This window comes from Bemisia tabaci, chromosome 8, assembly GCF_918797505.1.
Source record: "Bemisia tabaci chromosome 8, PGI_BMITA_v3".
Lineage (NCBI taxonomy): Eukaryota > Metazoa > Arthropoda > Insecta > Hemiptera > Aleyrodidae > Bemisia > Bemisia tabaci.
This window is the reverse complement of record NC_092800.1, coordinates 8825535-8843266: the sequence shown is the minus strand read 5'-3', so window position 1 is coordinate 8843266 and position 17732 is coordinate 8825535. Positions and strand designations below refer to the sequence as shown.

At 40.3% G+C, this 17732-nt stretch overlaps 1 protein-coding gene across 2 annotated transcripts in view; it reads left to right on the top strand.

Annotated features, from left to right (window-relative positions):
• Positions 1–364: 364 nt before the first annotated feature.
• The window catches only part of hh (hedgehog signaling protein), a 99900-nt gene continuing 82532 nt past the window's right edge, over positions 365–17732 (top strand). Inside the window, exon 1 of one of the 2 annotated variants that reach the window (XM_019060388.2) lies at positions 365–1437. In XM_019060388.2, the coding sequence (XP_018915933.1) occupies positions 1072–1437 (366 nt within the window). In that variant the 5' untranslated portion in view covers positions 365–1071. Of the gene's footprint in view, positions 1438–8474; positions 10060–17732 lie in introns of those variants that run through there. The other variant, XM_019060389.2, reaches the window with a different exon arrangement.

The window sequence follows — 17732 nt, the reverse complement described above, 5'->3', positions numbered from 1 at the left end:
AAAACGCCGAGAATTTTTTTTCAGTGTTGAGTACGCGGGATGCTGTGGGATCCGAAATCGATTAGCGGGAGGGCGGCTGATCTTTACCGGCTGGGGGCAAAAGGAAAAACGCGGTTTGTACGGCGCGGCGGCGGGCGGTCATCTCAGACGGGGCTATTTTCGGAGAAAAAAGTCAATATACTTACGCGGATAACACCTCGAAGAAAGAACCGAAAAGGAGTGTAGGTGTAGGTGAGAAATTGGATCAGGTAACAACGGGAAGATGTGAATTAGGGAGAGAATCAGGTGGGGGTAGGAGCCGCGCTCGGAGAGCGAGAGAGCGCGGAGAGGGGGCGGCCAAGAGAGTCCGGAGCCAAGACGCTCTCATGGTTGGTCGAAGAACTAGCAAAAGGAAGATCGAGGAGTCATTTGTTTATGTTGTAGCCTTTAAGCGCTCGCCCTGTCGCTCATTCATAAAATTGTGTCTCCAATTTCAGTCGCCGCTCGGGTGCGCTCCGCAGTTTTTCGCCCCATTTTCATCCTCGCCTCCAAAGCTCGGGCCCGAAAAAGTTCTCCGAGAAAGTTCTCGAATCGTTTCGTCGTCACGTGCGCAACTCGGGAATTTCCACGCCCGGAAAAAAATCGTTCGTCCGATAGTGATTCGAGATTTTAAGTGCGCGAAAATTCGACCGGTCGAGCTGTTATCTCTGGATGTTTACTGGTGAAAAGTTTCTTCTACTGGTTGTTTTTCGTGATTGTTTCAGTGAGCTTTCTCCTCTCGAGAAAGCTTCCTCAGTGATTGTGATAAAATAAAAGAAAATAAAAAAAAATTCGTCCTCGTTGATGCTCGGATATGTTTTGGAGCCCGGTCGATGGATTGACGAGAATTCTAACCGCGAGGAGAGTTTTTAGTGGTGCGTTGAATATGAAAACTTGGTCGGTCGAGTGTCGGTAGCGGGCAGCCGGTGGAGCGACCGGGTGAGATTTCCCGAGCGAGAAAAGTCACGCACCCCCTAACCTCTGACGATTATAACCCCTAACGAGTGATGCAGGGTTGCAAGTTCAAAAAGTCGTTCATTACAAAATTGTGTGATGAGAGGGATGCATATATATCTGGTTAACGAACAAATCTGTTTGAAGACTACCCGCGCGAATTTCGTATCGATTAGGCACTTGTTTTATTTGTTGTTAGCGTTTGTTCTGATCATGGATCCGGTGTTGAGTTGTGGTCCTGGTGGTCGCGGTTACCGAAGGACGAAGATAACGGGGAAGCTCAGGCCCATGGTCCTGGGCGAGCACGTCCCGAATATTAGTGAAAAGAACATACAAGCCAGTGGACCCTCGATAGAGCGCATCACGCGGGACTCCCCCAGGTTCAAAACTCTGGAGGGTAATTATAACGAGTACATCGACTTTTTGGATCCTGAAGGCACTGGCGCTTGCAGGATGATGACAAAGGTAAGATCCATTCCTCATATTACCTATCCATCTTTTCCGCATGAAATAACAAACTCAGCCTCTCAACTCGGTTCTAGAGTCCAGACTCTTAAAAGCATTGACAAGAAAAAGTACGCTTGATTCAATCGGACTTTTTGCTTGCATCAAAAAGGAATCCGCCTAAATCAAGAGGCTCGACTCATCGATTCAAAGAAAAATGTAACTGATTCAAGAGTACTTTTTCTTGTCAATGTTTTTAAGAGTCTGGACTCTAGATCAAAGCGACTTTTTTTCCCAGTGAAGTGGAAAAATTTCCAATCCAAAAAAAAAAAAATTATACAATTCAGGCATTTTTTGGTAAATGGGCGTATGAACCCTTCAATGCTGCTAAGTTTATGCAACGTAGCTCTCTAGTAGTAAATAACTTATCCGACAGTTTCACTATGACTTTTTTTTCCAAATTTGCTCCGAGTTTTTTCTCACCGTGAATGAATTTCATCTGCCACAAACGCTATAAAATATTGCACAATCTTAGCAGCATTGCAAGCCTCATACGCCTTTTTACCGAAATATGCCTCAATGTGAAGTCCGTTTTGTAAAAAAGAAAATGGAAATAGGAGCAAAGATTTGGTTTCTTTTTTGTGCAATTTACTATAGATATCAGTGAATTCGCGTGTTGTACTGTAAAATTTCAAATGTTTGCAATTGTTTTATGAATTACAACGTTTTTAATGTGAATTCTGTTTTTGGATGATTTTAATCGAATCGTTATGTCATCATGTATTTTTTCACAAAACGGATATATAATGCAATTTTTTTTTCTTTCCGGAACGCATCCAGAATTTTAATACTATCAACCTATGAAATATAGTGCAATGCGTGATAATGATGCGACAGTTCATTTCATTTACATTATATTAACGTTCTCGGAATTAATTAGTGAAGGTAAACGTAAGGTTAAGTCTGCGATCGATAAAATTGAACATATGCTTGCCCTTGTGAGGGACCAATCACATCCCGTGCAAACATCGTTTTCTCCCCTCTTTTATCAAATTTTTCCCTTCATCCGGGTGCAGAGAAAATTTGTAGTGAAAAATGTGTAAGAGGAGGGAGGGTCGGGGGGAAGAGGAGTGTTCGAGAACATCTTGAAATCAATCATAAGAAATTGAATTTGATGTCTATTTCAATTTCCGGTTGAAAATTCTCCACGACACTTATGTTACGTATAGGTAACGAAGTTGTCATTATATCCGTACTTCTATTTATAAAATGTCTTACCTATTTACCCAAGGAGCCAATGAATTTGGCACCATTTGTGACAAAACATCTGTAAATTTAAAGCGAAGCAGTCTATTTTCTTAAGCATCAATTTTTCAATTTCTTTTTTTTTTAAAGAAAAAAAAAGTCAGCCGTTACAAGTGAAGAATTTGCAAACTTACTGCATCGTTAGTCTCGTTATTATTTACCACTGTGTTGAGAATTAATCAAACATTAGGTGGATAAAAAGCCAAGTAAAGGTTTAGTCAATTCAAGAAAACGAACTAAAAAGTCACTTTTCAAAATAAAAGAAGAAAAATCTCGGATAAATTTGACTTTCCTCGTAAACGTATATTTTCAATATCATCTTACAAATTTCTGTTCTGTTTTAGAGGGCATTTATCAATCAATGTAAAAAAAAAAATTATTGTTTCCGGCGCTTCAATAGAATTTTTTTTAACAAATAACCACGGTGGAAAAGAGGATATTTCAAGCCCTCTCAGTACCTACTCGATGGAATCCTTTTCTTCTTCTTTCAAAACGACCAATTCACACATGAGGCGGAAGTCGGTAGAAAAAAAGAAAACTACAAATTTAAGGGTGATTAATTGCAAGAATGCTGCATGAGATTGTAGTAATGCAGAGATAAAATTTTAATCGTGTTCGAGGAATGATACAAATTTTAACAGTCCTCGTTTGGACTCGTAGTCTTTTTTTTCTCGTCCTTTTTTGAGTTTATGTTTTTGACGTTTCAAAAGACCAGAGACGTTGGAAGAGAAATTACCTTAAGTCTGACGGCTCTCAAAGATGTCGTTCTGATTGTACTTTTTCGGTTTTTATTCTTCTTTATGTACCTCTTTATGAAGGAGTAGGAACAATGTTTTTCTGTAACTCCTTCCCTCTACGCAAAAAATCCTTAACTCAGTGGAGGGTATCACATAATTTTTTCAAGAGGTTTCATCTCATTTTCCGCGTCAATAAATATTCATTCCCTATCGATCGTGGCACACTCAAATTATTTTCACTCATTATTAAATTTTAATCGTAACATTTAAAGTTCTTTGGAAGCAATCTTATCGACTCTTTGACTTTCTAAGTTTTCTGAGTGCAGAGCACTTATGCTCTGCTCTCCTCTACATGTTCCATGAAGAGTGCGTGAATCTTGTGTAACATGGAAACACTGCCGGTTGAAATTAGACAATTTTCAATAAAGACGGTTTGTGAAAAAGGTCCGACTACATCATGCTGAGGGCTTATCGGGCCTCATTATTAATCGCAAAACATTTCTCGTGGCGGAGATTTTGAAACCATTCATAATTAAAAATTGATGCATTTTGTTGCTTTCAAATGCGGAGAAAACTTTTGAAACCGTTTTGAGAAGTCCAGGATTTTTACTTGTTATTCTGGTAAAGCATTACCTAAACGTGCCGATGATAATGTTCGGACAATAAAAATAAAAGCCCAGCTGTATACAAGGATTTTTAAATAAATTGAAATTATGTGTAAGACAACAGATAACTTTCTCACTTCATCAAGACAATTGGTCGTATTTTTGGGGAAAAATTCAATTAAGATTCTTCTCGATTTGAGTGACAATTTCTCTCGCATTCAGAGCGCTCACTAAAAATCACCAATAACGCAACGACATGGCGCCTGTTTCGAATTACGGCTGTTTTGTCTGTTTGGAAGTGCATCGAGTTACACCGTTTGCGACAGGGGTGACTCATGCAGAATGATTCTGCCAATAGTGCCTATCTCCAATGGATCCCGATAATAGTCACAGCCGATCGATAAGCTCATTTATGCCGGTTCGACCACCTCCGTTTGAATTTAACCTCTCGTGAAATTATAACTTTCAACGTAAAATTTTGAAGATTTTAGGGTTTGAATGGTTCAGTTCCTGGTTTGGATGATATTTTCGGTTCTGATGCGGCATTTTGAAAGCAAGGGTCTAACCTCTTGTTTAAATCACTAAATTTAACAGATGTCCGGAGCACAAGTAGAATTTTAGTCAGAGGATTAAACCGTAATATGAGGTGAGGTAACTTCGCCTTGATACTGATGTTCTAAGCTGCCGTGCCAAGGAAAAACGCCGTATGAACACTCGAGGGTTGCCAAATTTCCTCCGATATAATGTGTATTTTCAAGGAAAGTAATGGATATTTTTCCTTGAAATTTTCAGGGACTTTGGATGAAATTGAAAAAAAAAAATTATCTGAAAAATTGGAAGGAAAATATTCATGAGTTTACCAGGAAATTCGTATTTTTTCAAAGGAAATTTGGCAACGCCTGAAGGTTCATACGGCGTTTTTCCTTAGCACGGCAGTATAGAAAAACGTCGTATAAACATACGAGGGTTGCCAAATTTCCTCCGATAAAATATTTATTTTCGAAGAAAGTTATGAATAGTTTTTCTCGAAATTTTTAGGAGCATTAGGTTCTGAAAATTCGAAAGAAAAATATTTGTAGGTGTACCGAGAGATTTGTGTTCCATCAAAGGAAATTTTGCAACGTCTGAAGGTTCATACGGCATTGTTCCTTCGCACGGCGGAATAGCTCTCTTGAATCTGTGATTTTAGGTAAAATTTCTTGAAAAACAAGATTTTGCAAACAATTTGCTTCAAATTCAATTCCTGAACAAAAAAAAACAAAAAAATCTTCAAGTTAAGGTCATAAAGGAGGAGCAAACCTATGCAAGTCCTGTTAGAGCGTCCTTCCTTTAATTCCATCAAACTCTCCCCGTGATACCACTGCTGAGTGCTGAAACCATTGGTAGGTTTATCATTTTCGTGAGCTAAAAATTATCACCATGACATTTGGAAATGCCACTCAGAATGGTCGCATGAGAGCATAGATAATGTTTTTGACCCTGCTTTTGCATGAAATGTAGGATGAGACTTTTTGGGAGACATTTTCGGTTCTGAAATAAACTTTTAACTAAGTTAAAGAGCTAAGAAGTTGTGATAAATATTTAAAAATGCATGAAAATACGGTGCAAATGTTTTTAGTAACAAAATTGAATTTTCTTGTGATTTCATGGTGTTAAAGAAATTGCCGTAAATATCCTGTTTAGTGTTCCCAAGAACTCTTATGCAGTAAGATTATACGCCCTGAAAGATGATGCTACTTTGGGAGAAAAAATGGTTAAAATCACCAAATTAGTTGTTTTCCACGTGCTATTTTAATTAAAAGGAGTCATGACTATTAATAATAGAGGTATATTCACTCTTTCTGTGATTGGGGGTGCCTATCGGTATTTAACTGTCAGTTGGTTTTTCAGAACAGAGTTTTCCAGTGCAAAATTGTAAAAACAAGCGATAGATGTATTTAAATGAAGTTAAGTATAAAAATTCTAGACGCAGGATAATGGAAATTTTGGCAAGTTAAACTTATTAATAAACAAGCGGTGCTGTATATTTGGGATATGCATTGCAATGCAGATCGAATTTTTTTCACACTGGATGTATGATGCATAAATAGTGCTCCTATACCAATTTGGATTTCAGTATGCATTGAAGTTATCGACCTTAACATTCAAATTTCAAAAAATCAATACATAAATAATGATTTTTACACGTGAATCTGAGACATTGATCTTTTGGAATTTTAAATTGAAACACGAAAATGAGTTCCTACTTTAAAGTTCCACAAGATTATGTCAAATAACTAGGCAAATGGACGAATAACGCCATCTGTCTTTCAAAAGTCAAAGAAAATTCTTTAAATACAGGGCATACGTATACGACTCTTCGTCGAAACGAGATGCAAAATAAACACTGAATAGTTAAATCAATTATTATATAGCTGCCACACAATTTTAGGTCGTTTTTATGTATAGTGTATACGCCTGTTATTATTATTCATAAACTGTTTCGTCTAAAACTTTTGATCAATCATTCTTTTAAATTCTTGCAACGGGTACAATGTATCTTCTCGTTGACAAGAGTGAGAGAGAAAAAGAACATCAACCATGCTGTCGAGATTAAAATCCTACGTAATTGTCTCGAGATCAGATTTCACTGGATCCCAGTTATCAGAGATTTTGTAGAAAAAAATGAAACATTATCAAGTAATTGCGTTCTTTTTAGGGGTTTGATGTGGCCTCAGGTGTCATGACTTTAACGCTCGCTGAAGAAAAACAAAGTTTTCTTCCTGGATTTGAAATTTTACAATTGTGGTAATCGGATTAGTCTATGACAACTGGAGAAACTTCCACATGTATTGAGAATGGATTTGTTTATTAAATGTCGGAATATTTCAACATTTTTCTGTTTGAAATAAAATAGGGTGAATTATTGAAATTAAACAACAAATGAACGGGCCAATAATCATTACGTAATTTATAGGATCACGCACATTTGTAATTTCCCTGTGAACTTTGAACAAAATTCCAGATCAAAAACTTTGAAAATCAAATTTCCTGTCTATTCATCTTAAAATTGGCAAAGTAGTGAAAAATCTACAATTTTTATTTTTTACTTTTTTTGACTTTTCATTTTAAAAATATCCTCAACACAAAGGATTAATTCTTATTCCCACACAATGTGCAAATTACCCATTTAAATTGCTTCTGCGAAATATGAATTCAAAAGTATTAAATTTTCTATCGTAAACAAAACGAAGCAGACGAATAGGCACTAACAGTATGCCATCTAATATCTATCAATATGTTTTTCCCTACATTTTTTCAACGATTTTTGTTGTTGACGTTGAAAAAAAGATGCTACCATCCATCTTGCAGTTTTTGCATATTGGTCGTAAAATTTAATATCTCTCTGTATCGCAAGTTTATTATCGAAACTTTCGATTCCATGACGAAAAAAGGATCCTTTTTTCATCTTCCCTGTTTGCAAAGACCTTTGAAAACTTTTAAAAAGTTCGTGCTAGGAAACCCCTATTGGCTATTTTTTGTTCAAGTAAAATTTACATACAATTTAAGGAACTAAGTGTCAAAAAAAACTCTTAAAATATCAAATAATTTTGTTAATATTTTTGTCAAAAATTTCAGTGTTGAAAAACTATACGATTGATATTTAAAAGTTTTTTTTAACACTTTTACCTAAATTTTACCACTCGTGTGAATTGTCCTTAAAAAATTCCCCTAAAGAGTTCCCGAAAACGAACGTTTTAACAGTTTTTTCAAGAGTTAATTGTCTTTTTGAAATGTAAGAAATTTTTAAAACTTTTTTAAGCAATCGTTGCTACTAGTTGCTAGTCGACGAGCTGGACGTATTTATACTATAAGGAACTATGTCTCATGCAAACCTTACGCACATAGTTCCTTTTAGCATAAATACAGTCAGCTTAAAAACAGAAAGTGCCGTAGCACAAACTTAAAGACTGACCCACGACATTACTGCCATACGGATAAACGCCGTAGAAGCATGCTAATCTTGCCAAATTTCCTCTCGGAAAATATTTATTTTGTAGAACGTCATGATTTTATTCTTTGAAATTCCCAGACTTTTTAAATCGAATCGTCGTCTCCCAGACGAAAGAACGTAACTTCATTCCAAGGTTGCAAAATTGACTCAAACGATTCAATATTGAACAAGAATACACCTGTTCAATTTTTGTCAAAAATTTGTCTGATTTTCGCCTAAAATCAGAAGAAAAATCAGTGAATTTTTAAATCAGGAATGCCCAAAATTCTCCTGGTAAAAATGCAATCAGCGCCAAGAAATTTGGCAACAATCAAACGCAGTTACGTTTCTTCGTGCGGGAGACGACGAAATTTGAAAGGAAATCCAGCAGGAAATCGGGGAAAAAATATTTACGAATTTTCCTGAATTTCATTCTTCTTTTTTTTTAAGGAAAATTGGCAACGCTTGACGGCTCATACGGCGTTTTTTTCTCAGCACGACGGAGCAAGTCGCAAATGCGCATGCCTCACGAAAAAGCGCGACGAGGAATAACCCCTCGCTGAAGAAGAACGCGACGGCGCGAAAAGAAGAGGCCGCGAAAAAGGGGAAAAGGGACAGCGAGGAAAGAGGAACGGATGAACGATTGCAAATCGGGCGGCGAAAGGGATAAGCGAATTGCGATTCATCTCTCAGCTGATCTAGGGGGTTGTCTGGGTATCGTATAAATAAAGGTCAGTGGGAGGGGGTTTGGAAAAACATGGTCCTTCCGAGCCGGAGCGGCCGGGCGTGTAGTATTCTATCGACTGCCATGCCTGAGTCAGCACTGACCACCGGCCCCAACCTGCTTGTCAACCCACCAGTAGTTCCTTCGCATCTGAATATTCATCTCGTGTCCTCTTTCGCCCGCGCCACCAACTCCTCGTTCTCCTTCCAGTCCACCTTCGCGCTTTCCCAAATCCACCGCTCACCAATCCGTCCTCAGCGTCCGCTATAACCTCAAAAAACACAGTGCGCGCTTCGAAAATCGATCCTTGCTTACATCGATACATCGAATCCGTTCAATCATCCGTCCTCAGCGTCCGCTATAGCCTCAAAAAACACAGTGCGCGCTTCAAAAATCGATCTTTGCTCCCATCGATACATCGAATCCGTTCAATCATCCGTCCTCAGCGTCCGCTATAACCTCAAAAAACACAGTGCGCGCTTCGAAAATCGATCGTACTCCCATCGATACATCGAATCCGTTCAATCATCCGTCGTCATCGTCCGCGATAACCTCAAAAACCCATACCCACCGCGTCGTAAGCAATTTCACAACCTCGCTCCGAGAATCGATCGTTGGTCCCATCGATACATCGAATCTATTCAATCGTACTCAGTGCGCGGTAAACACTCGCATACCCCAGCTTCGAGAATCGATACATCGAATCCCTGTATTGTGCTCGCTGAGCTCGATTCATCGGCCCCGTTGCGTCATATCGATATCGCGTGTGGTGCGTGTTATTGTTTCCAATCGACAGCGCCATGTGCGCGCGGTGCCGGTCCCGGTGATGCGGGATCCCTGTTCGATCCCCGTCGTTAGTTTCGAGTCTTCTTCGTTTCGAGCATGCGTGTCTGCGACCTCGATAATCGCTATCGTTAGCCATCGACTGTGATTAGTGATGCGGTTGGGAGGACCCCGCCAGTTATGTTAAGCTCAGGGATATCGCCGATCGCAGCAATCCCTGGTGCACCGAGCGACCCCAAGTCGGTCATCCTCCGGTTCCTCGTCTTGATGGCCATGCATGTCGCCGTCGAAAGCTGCGCGGTGCGGACTCCGCGGATGAGTCCCAAGGCTCGGCTTCGGCCCTTCCTTCTCTACGAGCACGTTCCCAGGAAACCGGAGACCTCTTTCGCGGCCAGCGGGCCCCCCTTGGGGCGGATCCACCGAGATGACCACAGGTTCAAGCACCTGGTGCCCATCGATAACCCGGATATCCATTTTAAGGACCCCCGGGAGAGGGAGGGATACTTCGTCACCAAGGTAATGTCCTCTCTTCGCTAAAACGTAGTTGGGCTGTATTTTGCAGTATGGAACTACCATTCTGCCGTGCTGAGGAGGAACGCCGTATGAGCCTTCAGACGTTGCAAAGTTTCTTTCGATAAAAACTGAATTTATTAGGAAAATTCTGAAGATTTTCCCCCGAAATTTCGAGACATTTTTGTACGCAATTCAATTTAAAATATCTGAATATTTCGAGGAAAAATATGCATGAATGTCGTCAAAAATACGTGTTTTATCGAGGGAACTTTGGCAACTCTCGAATGTTCATACGGCGTTCCTCCTTAGCACGGCAGCATTGCTGAATCACTTCGTCGTCTCCCGAATTAAGGAACTGAAATTCGTCGCAAGGTTGCAAAATGGACTCGAAAAATTCGCAAGAATCTTTCAAAATGATGCACCTGCGCAATTTTTGTCAATTTGTCTGACGTTTGCATGGGATTAGGAGAAATACCAGTGAAATATTCCATTACCAACGCCTAAAATTTTCCTTGTAAAAAGGCAATTTACGAGGGGAACTTTGGCAATATTGATATTTAATTACGTTCTTTCGTGAGGGCAATGACGACTTTAGAAACAACATGTGTGCCATTTGTTTCCCCGCACAGGTAAGTGCTTTTTCAAATGAGTCGAAAATCATAGTTCCCAATTGCAAAATAAATTACATTTATTATGAATGAAATTGACTCATTTCTGCAATCAGAACTAAAATTTTTAGTTTATCCGTAAGAGCACTTATGTGCATAGGGAAAATAATGGTATGTGTGTTGTTTCTTAACAGAGTCAGAAAGTGCAGTTCCTAGTTGCAAAATGTAGTCCAAATGCGAGATATTTTAATCCAAGGTAATGTTTTCGGTCTAGTTTTTCTGAGTTTCATCATTTTTGGCTGAAATGCTCGACATGGATTTCATCTTATCAAGGTGAAAGCACCCCGGAAGTGAACAAACTTTAAGATATCGAACATTTTGCTGAATTATTCGTTTGACTTTAAAGTTTTGGCAAAAATGGATCCATTTCGCTTGAAATCGCATCCCGGCTGTCCCCCCCCCCCCCTCAAGAGCTTCTATTTTGTAAATCCTTATATAAGAAGAGTGCAAACGCGGAATATTACACTGATGTGGTCGGATCAAACGATTAATTTGAAAATGTTTTGCTATGTTGGGTTTACGTAGGCAACGCCTTGCGAGCCATTATTCCTTCGATGTTCACCCCGTTGAGGCCCGTTCTTCTCAGGTTCGATAGTCATTAGCTTTGTTTACATTGACAGTGGAAAGTAGGTGACGTCATAGCATAGCTTCGTTGACGTGAAGGTATAATTTCGTTTTCATCCGAGCCTTTGGGAATCTCCGAGTTTCATGGAGAGCCGGGCTCGATCTCAATTGGCAGTCACGTCTTGACGTCAGCAGATAATTTCTTCCATGTATTTATATCGATAATTTGTTGCGCTCTTGCAGGGACATGTAGACTGATTAGTCTATGCTGCGCTTTTTATAGATTGGGAAATCGCATAGATATACTGCTTTCATTGCTGCTTTCATTCTAATTTTTAAGACAATGATACAATGCGATGATACTCATCGCGACTACAAAATAAGGTGTAATCAAATATTAAAACTCTAGTTCTCAAGAAAATTCATTTATCCAAGATGCGCCTAAAGCATGCCAATCGTCCTATCAAAGCGTTGTCACACCGAGATAAGGCTTCGTTTACAAGATGTTTTGACTCACTTTTCTCGATCGAGCTGTTTCGTCTATTGACTTATGGACGAAGAGTAAATGCTGCAAATCGACGCCAGGCTACGCTTTTTCCACTGATTTAAATTAGAGTCCCTTTATACTGAGAGTCAAGACAATTCGGCTCATGGATGTCACAAACGGGAATAAAGATTACAGAAATCGAACGTTTTTCGTAATCTTTGATCGGCCCATTCTCGAATTCCTTTCTTCGTTCCTTCCCTCATTCCGTTTGTTCCTTGCCGAACCCGTAATTCCCGGTCCATTCCAGATTATAATCTTTGCAATCGGTGAAACTGTAATCTTTATTCCCGTTTGTGACACTGCGGAGGCCTAAAATACGGGAACCAATCAGAAATGGATTCAAATTGTCTTGACTCTCAGTATAAAGGGACTCTAATTTAAATCAACTCGACAACATCGCGAACAGGGAAATAAACAATAATATACAAGACACCCCGACGATATGACAACCCGGCCGGCCATCTTTGAAACCAAGGCGCCATTGCACGATAAACTCGCCTATTAACATATTAACGCTTTGACATTTTGAGGCGTTTATGATGAATTTTAATACCCCGTGACCCCCCGCCCCACCCCTTCCGCGGGGTTTAGAGAATCGTTACATGGTATTTATGAGCCTCACGAATTTCGCTCGATCTCCTCACCCCCTCCCCGCACCTGCTTCCACCTAGCCCTTTTGTGGGTCGATTTTGGAGTCGATATCGAATGATCCTGATCGATTATTCCCTGTCTTGGCAATTCTCTTTTTGATAGGTCATTCGATATCGATTCAACAACCGAGCCGCTGTTCTTTAGTAGAGCCTATGAATATGACAATATGACGCGAAGTCGAGTGATTTCTTTTCACGAATCTAATTTCATTTTCAATATCATATTTTTCCAGCAGATTGATTGGTCTCTTACTTTCAATTTTGCTGACTGTGTCCCGTCGTATTGCTCTCGTGTCTCGAGTGTTGGCTTTTACGACGTCAATTTAATGACACGTTCCCCTTCCGAAAAGTCAAACAACCCCTAAACAGAAACTTATGCAGCTCTTTTGACTGGGAAGACCCTTGTTTCCATCGTGACTGAGGGAGGTTTAACGTCGCCTTTAATACAGCATCTTAAAACGGGTTTGAGAGTTTTTCTCACTTGTCGGAGCTGACATACAAAGCTGAAATCTTTCAGCTTTCTATAAATCGAGTTGTCGATACTCTCCCTGTAAAGGTACTCTAATACGACCCTGCGTTGAAGGCTTTACTAAAATCCTACCAATCTCAGACCTTGACTCGTACTGGCCGTAATTCAAGTCGACTTAAGGGTGGCAAGGATCGAGGCCTTGACTCATACTGGCTGTAATTCAAGTTGACTTAGGGGTGGCAAGTATTGAGGCCTCGAGTCAAAACAGTGTCGAAATTGCGTTGCAGGCTTTACTAAAATCCTACGGATCTCTGACCTTGACTCGTACTGGCCGTAATTCAAGTCGACTTAAGGGTGGCAAGGCTTGAGGCCTCGACTCGTACTGGCCGTAATTCAAGTTGACTTAGGGGTGGCACGTATTGAGGCCGCGAGTCAAAACAGAGTCGAAATTGCGTTGCAGGCTTTACTAAAATCCTACGAATCTCTGACCTTGACTCGTACTGGCCGTAATTCAAGTCGACTTAAGGGTGGCAAGAATTGAGGCCTCGACTCGTACTGGCCGTAATTCAAGTCGAATCAGGGGTGGCAAGGAGTGAGGCCTCGAGTCAAAACAGTGTCGTAATTGCGGGTTTCCCACGCGAGGCGAAGCGCCAGCTCCGCGGGAGGGCGGCCACGCCACGGGTAAACACTCGACACGGGGCTAGCCCGGGGAAAAGTCTCGAGGGCGGGGAAACACGACTCATCAGAGTGACAAACCGTCCGAATTAGACTTATTAGACTTCTCACCACTCCATTCTCAGCGGGCAAATTAGGAAAGCGAGGATCTGGACCGCGATTTGGAGAACCACAAGAAACGGCCCGGTCACGGCTCGCACGTTGACGCGCGGGCGTGAGGTCATCCTGGACATTGTCCGCCGGGCGCTGTTTTGTCTGCCAGGCGCAAGAAATTGGGGAACAATCGCCCTGGCCTTTGTGCGATTCCAGGTTGGAGGTGTTCAAAGGCCCTTTTTTCACCTGTGTCCCTTTGTGCCCGTTGTTTGGCATTGTGGCGTGGCACTCGATAGCCGGGAGATCCCGATTGTGAGCCTGGGAACTTGGAGTGCCTTATCAATCCCTGAGATGAGGAAGGAATGCGGAGACAAAGGTTAACCCCTGCTGAGGCAACGGGTCCGGCTAATTTGAATATTACTCGTGTCGCGTGCTAGGGTGCCCTTGAGCTGGCTCCCATACACCTAGTTTTTCCCTCCTTTTTGTCCCTTTTTTATTGATTGGAGTGATTCGCCTCTTTAATGGGTCAGGTACGGAGATCCAGCCCTGATAATTTAAGCTAAGTGCACACTGAAAAAAAATTCTCGGCTTTTACTAAGGTCCGTTGGTACCTTCACCATCTCACTTTTTTACCAATTATTGGTAATTTTACCAAGACAAAACTGGGATCAAATAGAACCCTGAATTTTTGGTAGTTTTACCCTTTTCTTAGTAAATACACCGAGTTTTTTTTCAGTGCAGGGTCGGATTTGCCAGTATGTTCACTGAAAAAAATTATGGTAACATTTACTATAAGTCTACTTGATTTTTTACACAGTGATACTATTCAGTGAAAATAACCAGAATTATAGTAGTATTCACCAGAGCTCTGGTGATTCTTACCATAATATCGTAAATGTTATCGTAGAGCCTAGTATTTATTACTATACTTGTATTACTATGTCAGAGTATGGTAAAATCTAGTATGTTTCATTTTACAGTGTTTCAGAGGATATCGTCACTTTCCGACCAAAGTATAACAAGCGACATGCGACGTTAAAAATTTCCTCCGTCATTTTATTTTATTACAGATGAATTGTTCAATGAACCTGTCCAAAAATTTCACTGAATTTTATGTGCAGCACGGAGAAAATTCAGTGAAATTTTCAAACAGATTAAACCAACAATGTCTCTGTAAAAAAATAAAATGGCGGCGGAAATGTTTAAACTTCGCATGGCACTTGTGATACTTCGGCCGGAAGGAGGAAGATGACAATATATACTGCCGAGCTGAGGAAGGACGCCGTACGAGCCCTCTAATATTGCACAATCTCCTTTGATAAACTGTGAATTTTCAGAGAAATCTGAGAGGATTTTTCTTTGAGTTTTTTACTTAGTTAATTTTTTTCGCGATCAGATTTTGGATGTACTAATGTACTTAAGTGCGCCATTTGAACGCATTGCACTGGTATACTAAAATTCAATAGGCAGGTTGAAATAAAAATGCGCTTTCTCACTGGTAAAAAAAACCTCTTGGACCAATGCCGCGGTGCATTGACTTAAGAGTGCAGTTTCTTGTCGCCGGATTTAAGAGTCTTGAACTCTTGTTTCAAGCGGATTTTGCATTGAAACAAGAGTCCAGGCTCTTAAATCCGGCGACAAGAAATTGCACTCTTGAACTAAGAGGTTTTTTTTTACCAGTGATCGGCTGAGACTCGGTGAAAAATATGAGTTTTGATGACTTCTGGTCTCAAGCTGCAGGGACCGAACTGTAGGAGTCGCGCCAGTGGTAGGAATGCTTTCAATTCATGGAATATTCATCACGTCTGGTCGTTTGTCGCATGATTGCGCACTCGCGGTGCAATGCTGGATGCGCCAGTAAGCATCTGATTAGCCTGCCTCCATTGTTTCAGTCGGTAGTGTAACTAATAGAGTCCAGTCGAGCGCTGCGCCGGGTTTGGTCGAGTAGACCACGGAAATAAAAGCTAGACTCACAATCAGAACAGGTGAAATGTAAACAACAGAGAAAGACGCGGGTTATGTTGCCAAGTTGAAAAAGTTTAAGGAAACAATGATGGACACAATTTTGCATAATATAATAATTATATCAATCTCTCGAAGTATTTCTATAAAATGGTTATTTTCCAGATGAGAACACGTGACTCCATACCGAACCGAGGTATCTGATTTTTCACGAAAATATGATCGAGTAATTTTGCTTATTACTGCGCGTTATTAGACGATAAATCAATGGCATTTTCAGTTAGAAACGCCGAAAAGTTTCCCGGGAAAATTTTTATTGACGGGTGGAAATTTTGCAAACGTTGCAATTTTAATCTCGAAAAATGCAGCTATTCAAAATCATGCGACTTCGGAACAGATTTTCTGTAGATAAACCGAGATTTGTTCATTTGACTACGCAGATTTCGAATTCTTATGCTCCGTTAGTTTGTTCAAAATTGGAGTGTAATAAAGTTATTTCTACGATTTTTCGGGAGTTAAATTTAACCTCTTTCAGGCGAAAAAGTATTCCACTCCTGCCTCCCTTCTCAATTTTATAGAACGCCACCCTGAAAATATCTCTCCATGAATCCGTGACTATTCCTCGTTACTATACAAGACGAATTAAATGTGTACGTCTGTTTAGGAATTTTTCGCGCTAAACCGCAGACACCAATGAACTCTTGGACTGCATATCTCTGAAAGTCTTAATTTCGAAAAAAAAAAAAAATTTAAAAAAAATAAAAATCAAAAATAAAAAAATAAATAAATTAACAAAACACTAAAGTGTAGGAAAAATAACACGCCCATCAGGAAAAATTTTAGTTTCGCAATTTCCATATTGTCTCGCCGTATCAAGTACCGTTTGGCATCAGTTCCGTGAGAACGAACACGGGCCAGTATTGTACCTCGAATAGCGAGGATAAAGGTTTACGCTTCTTTGTGTTCCTAAAAGTCGATTGCCCCCCAATAAATGTAATTCAGAGTCGTGCGTTCTTTCTCCGGGGTACAATCGACTAATTAGAGGGGCCGCCCGGAGAAACTTACGATGTGAGAAGTTCGCTAGACGATCAGATGAGACCACGCAGGATTGAGTTTCCCGCCCTGATACCAAGATCTCAACTTAGAGCCACCCTGACCCAGAGGAAAGTCAATTTTTTCCGATATCGAAATTCGGAAGGATTGAAGGATTCAAAAAAAAGTGCTTGGACGAGCACCTGAGAGACAGGCACAGATTTGGGTGGCACCAATTTCTGTGCGGTCGATGATTGAATGCATTTTTTTTTAAACTTTAGTTCAGAATCCGGAAGTTCCAGGTGTTGGAGCCGTAATTTCGAATGTCCCCAAAATTTTGGTACTACCCCAAGTTGCTGGATGATATGGACATTACCAGTTGAGGCACTAGATGCGAAAAAGGAACTACTCGATTACGGTGTTTCAGAATCTTTCTTGCCAATTAATCCCTTGGAGAAGACTTTGATGGGTGATTTTTCCAAAATTCTTTCCATAGGAAATTGTAGAATCATAAGAAATATTCAGTAGAATTTTTAGTGGAAGGGATGCATTCACTTTCCTTGCGATGAATGAAATATTAGAGGAGACTCTGAAACACTGCCACCGAGAAGTGCTCTTTTCGCATCCAGTGCCTCGATTAATTTTGGCAATACCGCAACATTTGCAGGGTTAGTAACGTAATTTATTGGGGTACTACCACAACTAATTGAAAATATCCATATCATCCAGAGGTTGAGACTTGACCCCTACCTGTTTTTTCCGTGAACCAAAGTTCTTTTATTGAGTAAACTAGAAAACTAATACTGGGGTGGATTTCTGATATATTGGAACTTTATTTACTCAGTTTTCCTTTTATTATTATTTTTTTTTTGTTTTTTATTTCTTGTGTGGGAGAAGAAAACGTTGAGAACCAAACGGAGGGATCGAGGAAGAGCGAAAGTGGGGAGGAAACATATATGATGAGAACGGAGAGTGCCGTGTGAGGCCGGCCCTCGTCAGCGACGCATGTATTGCCG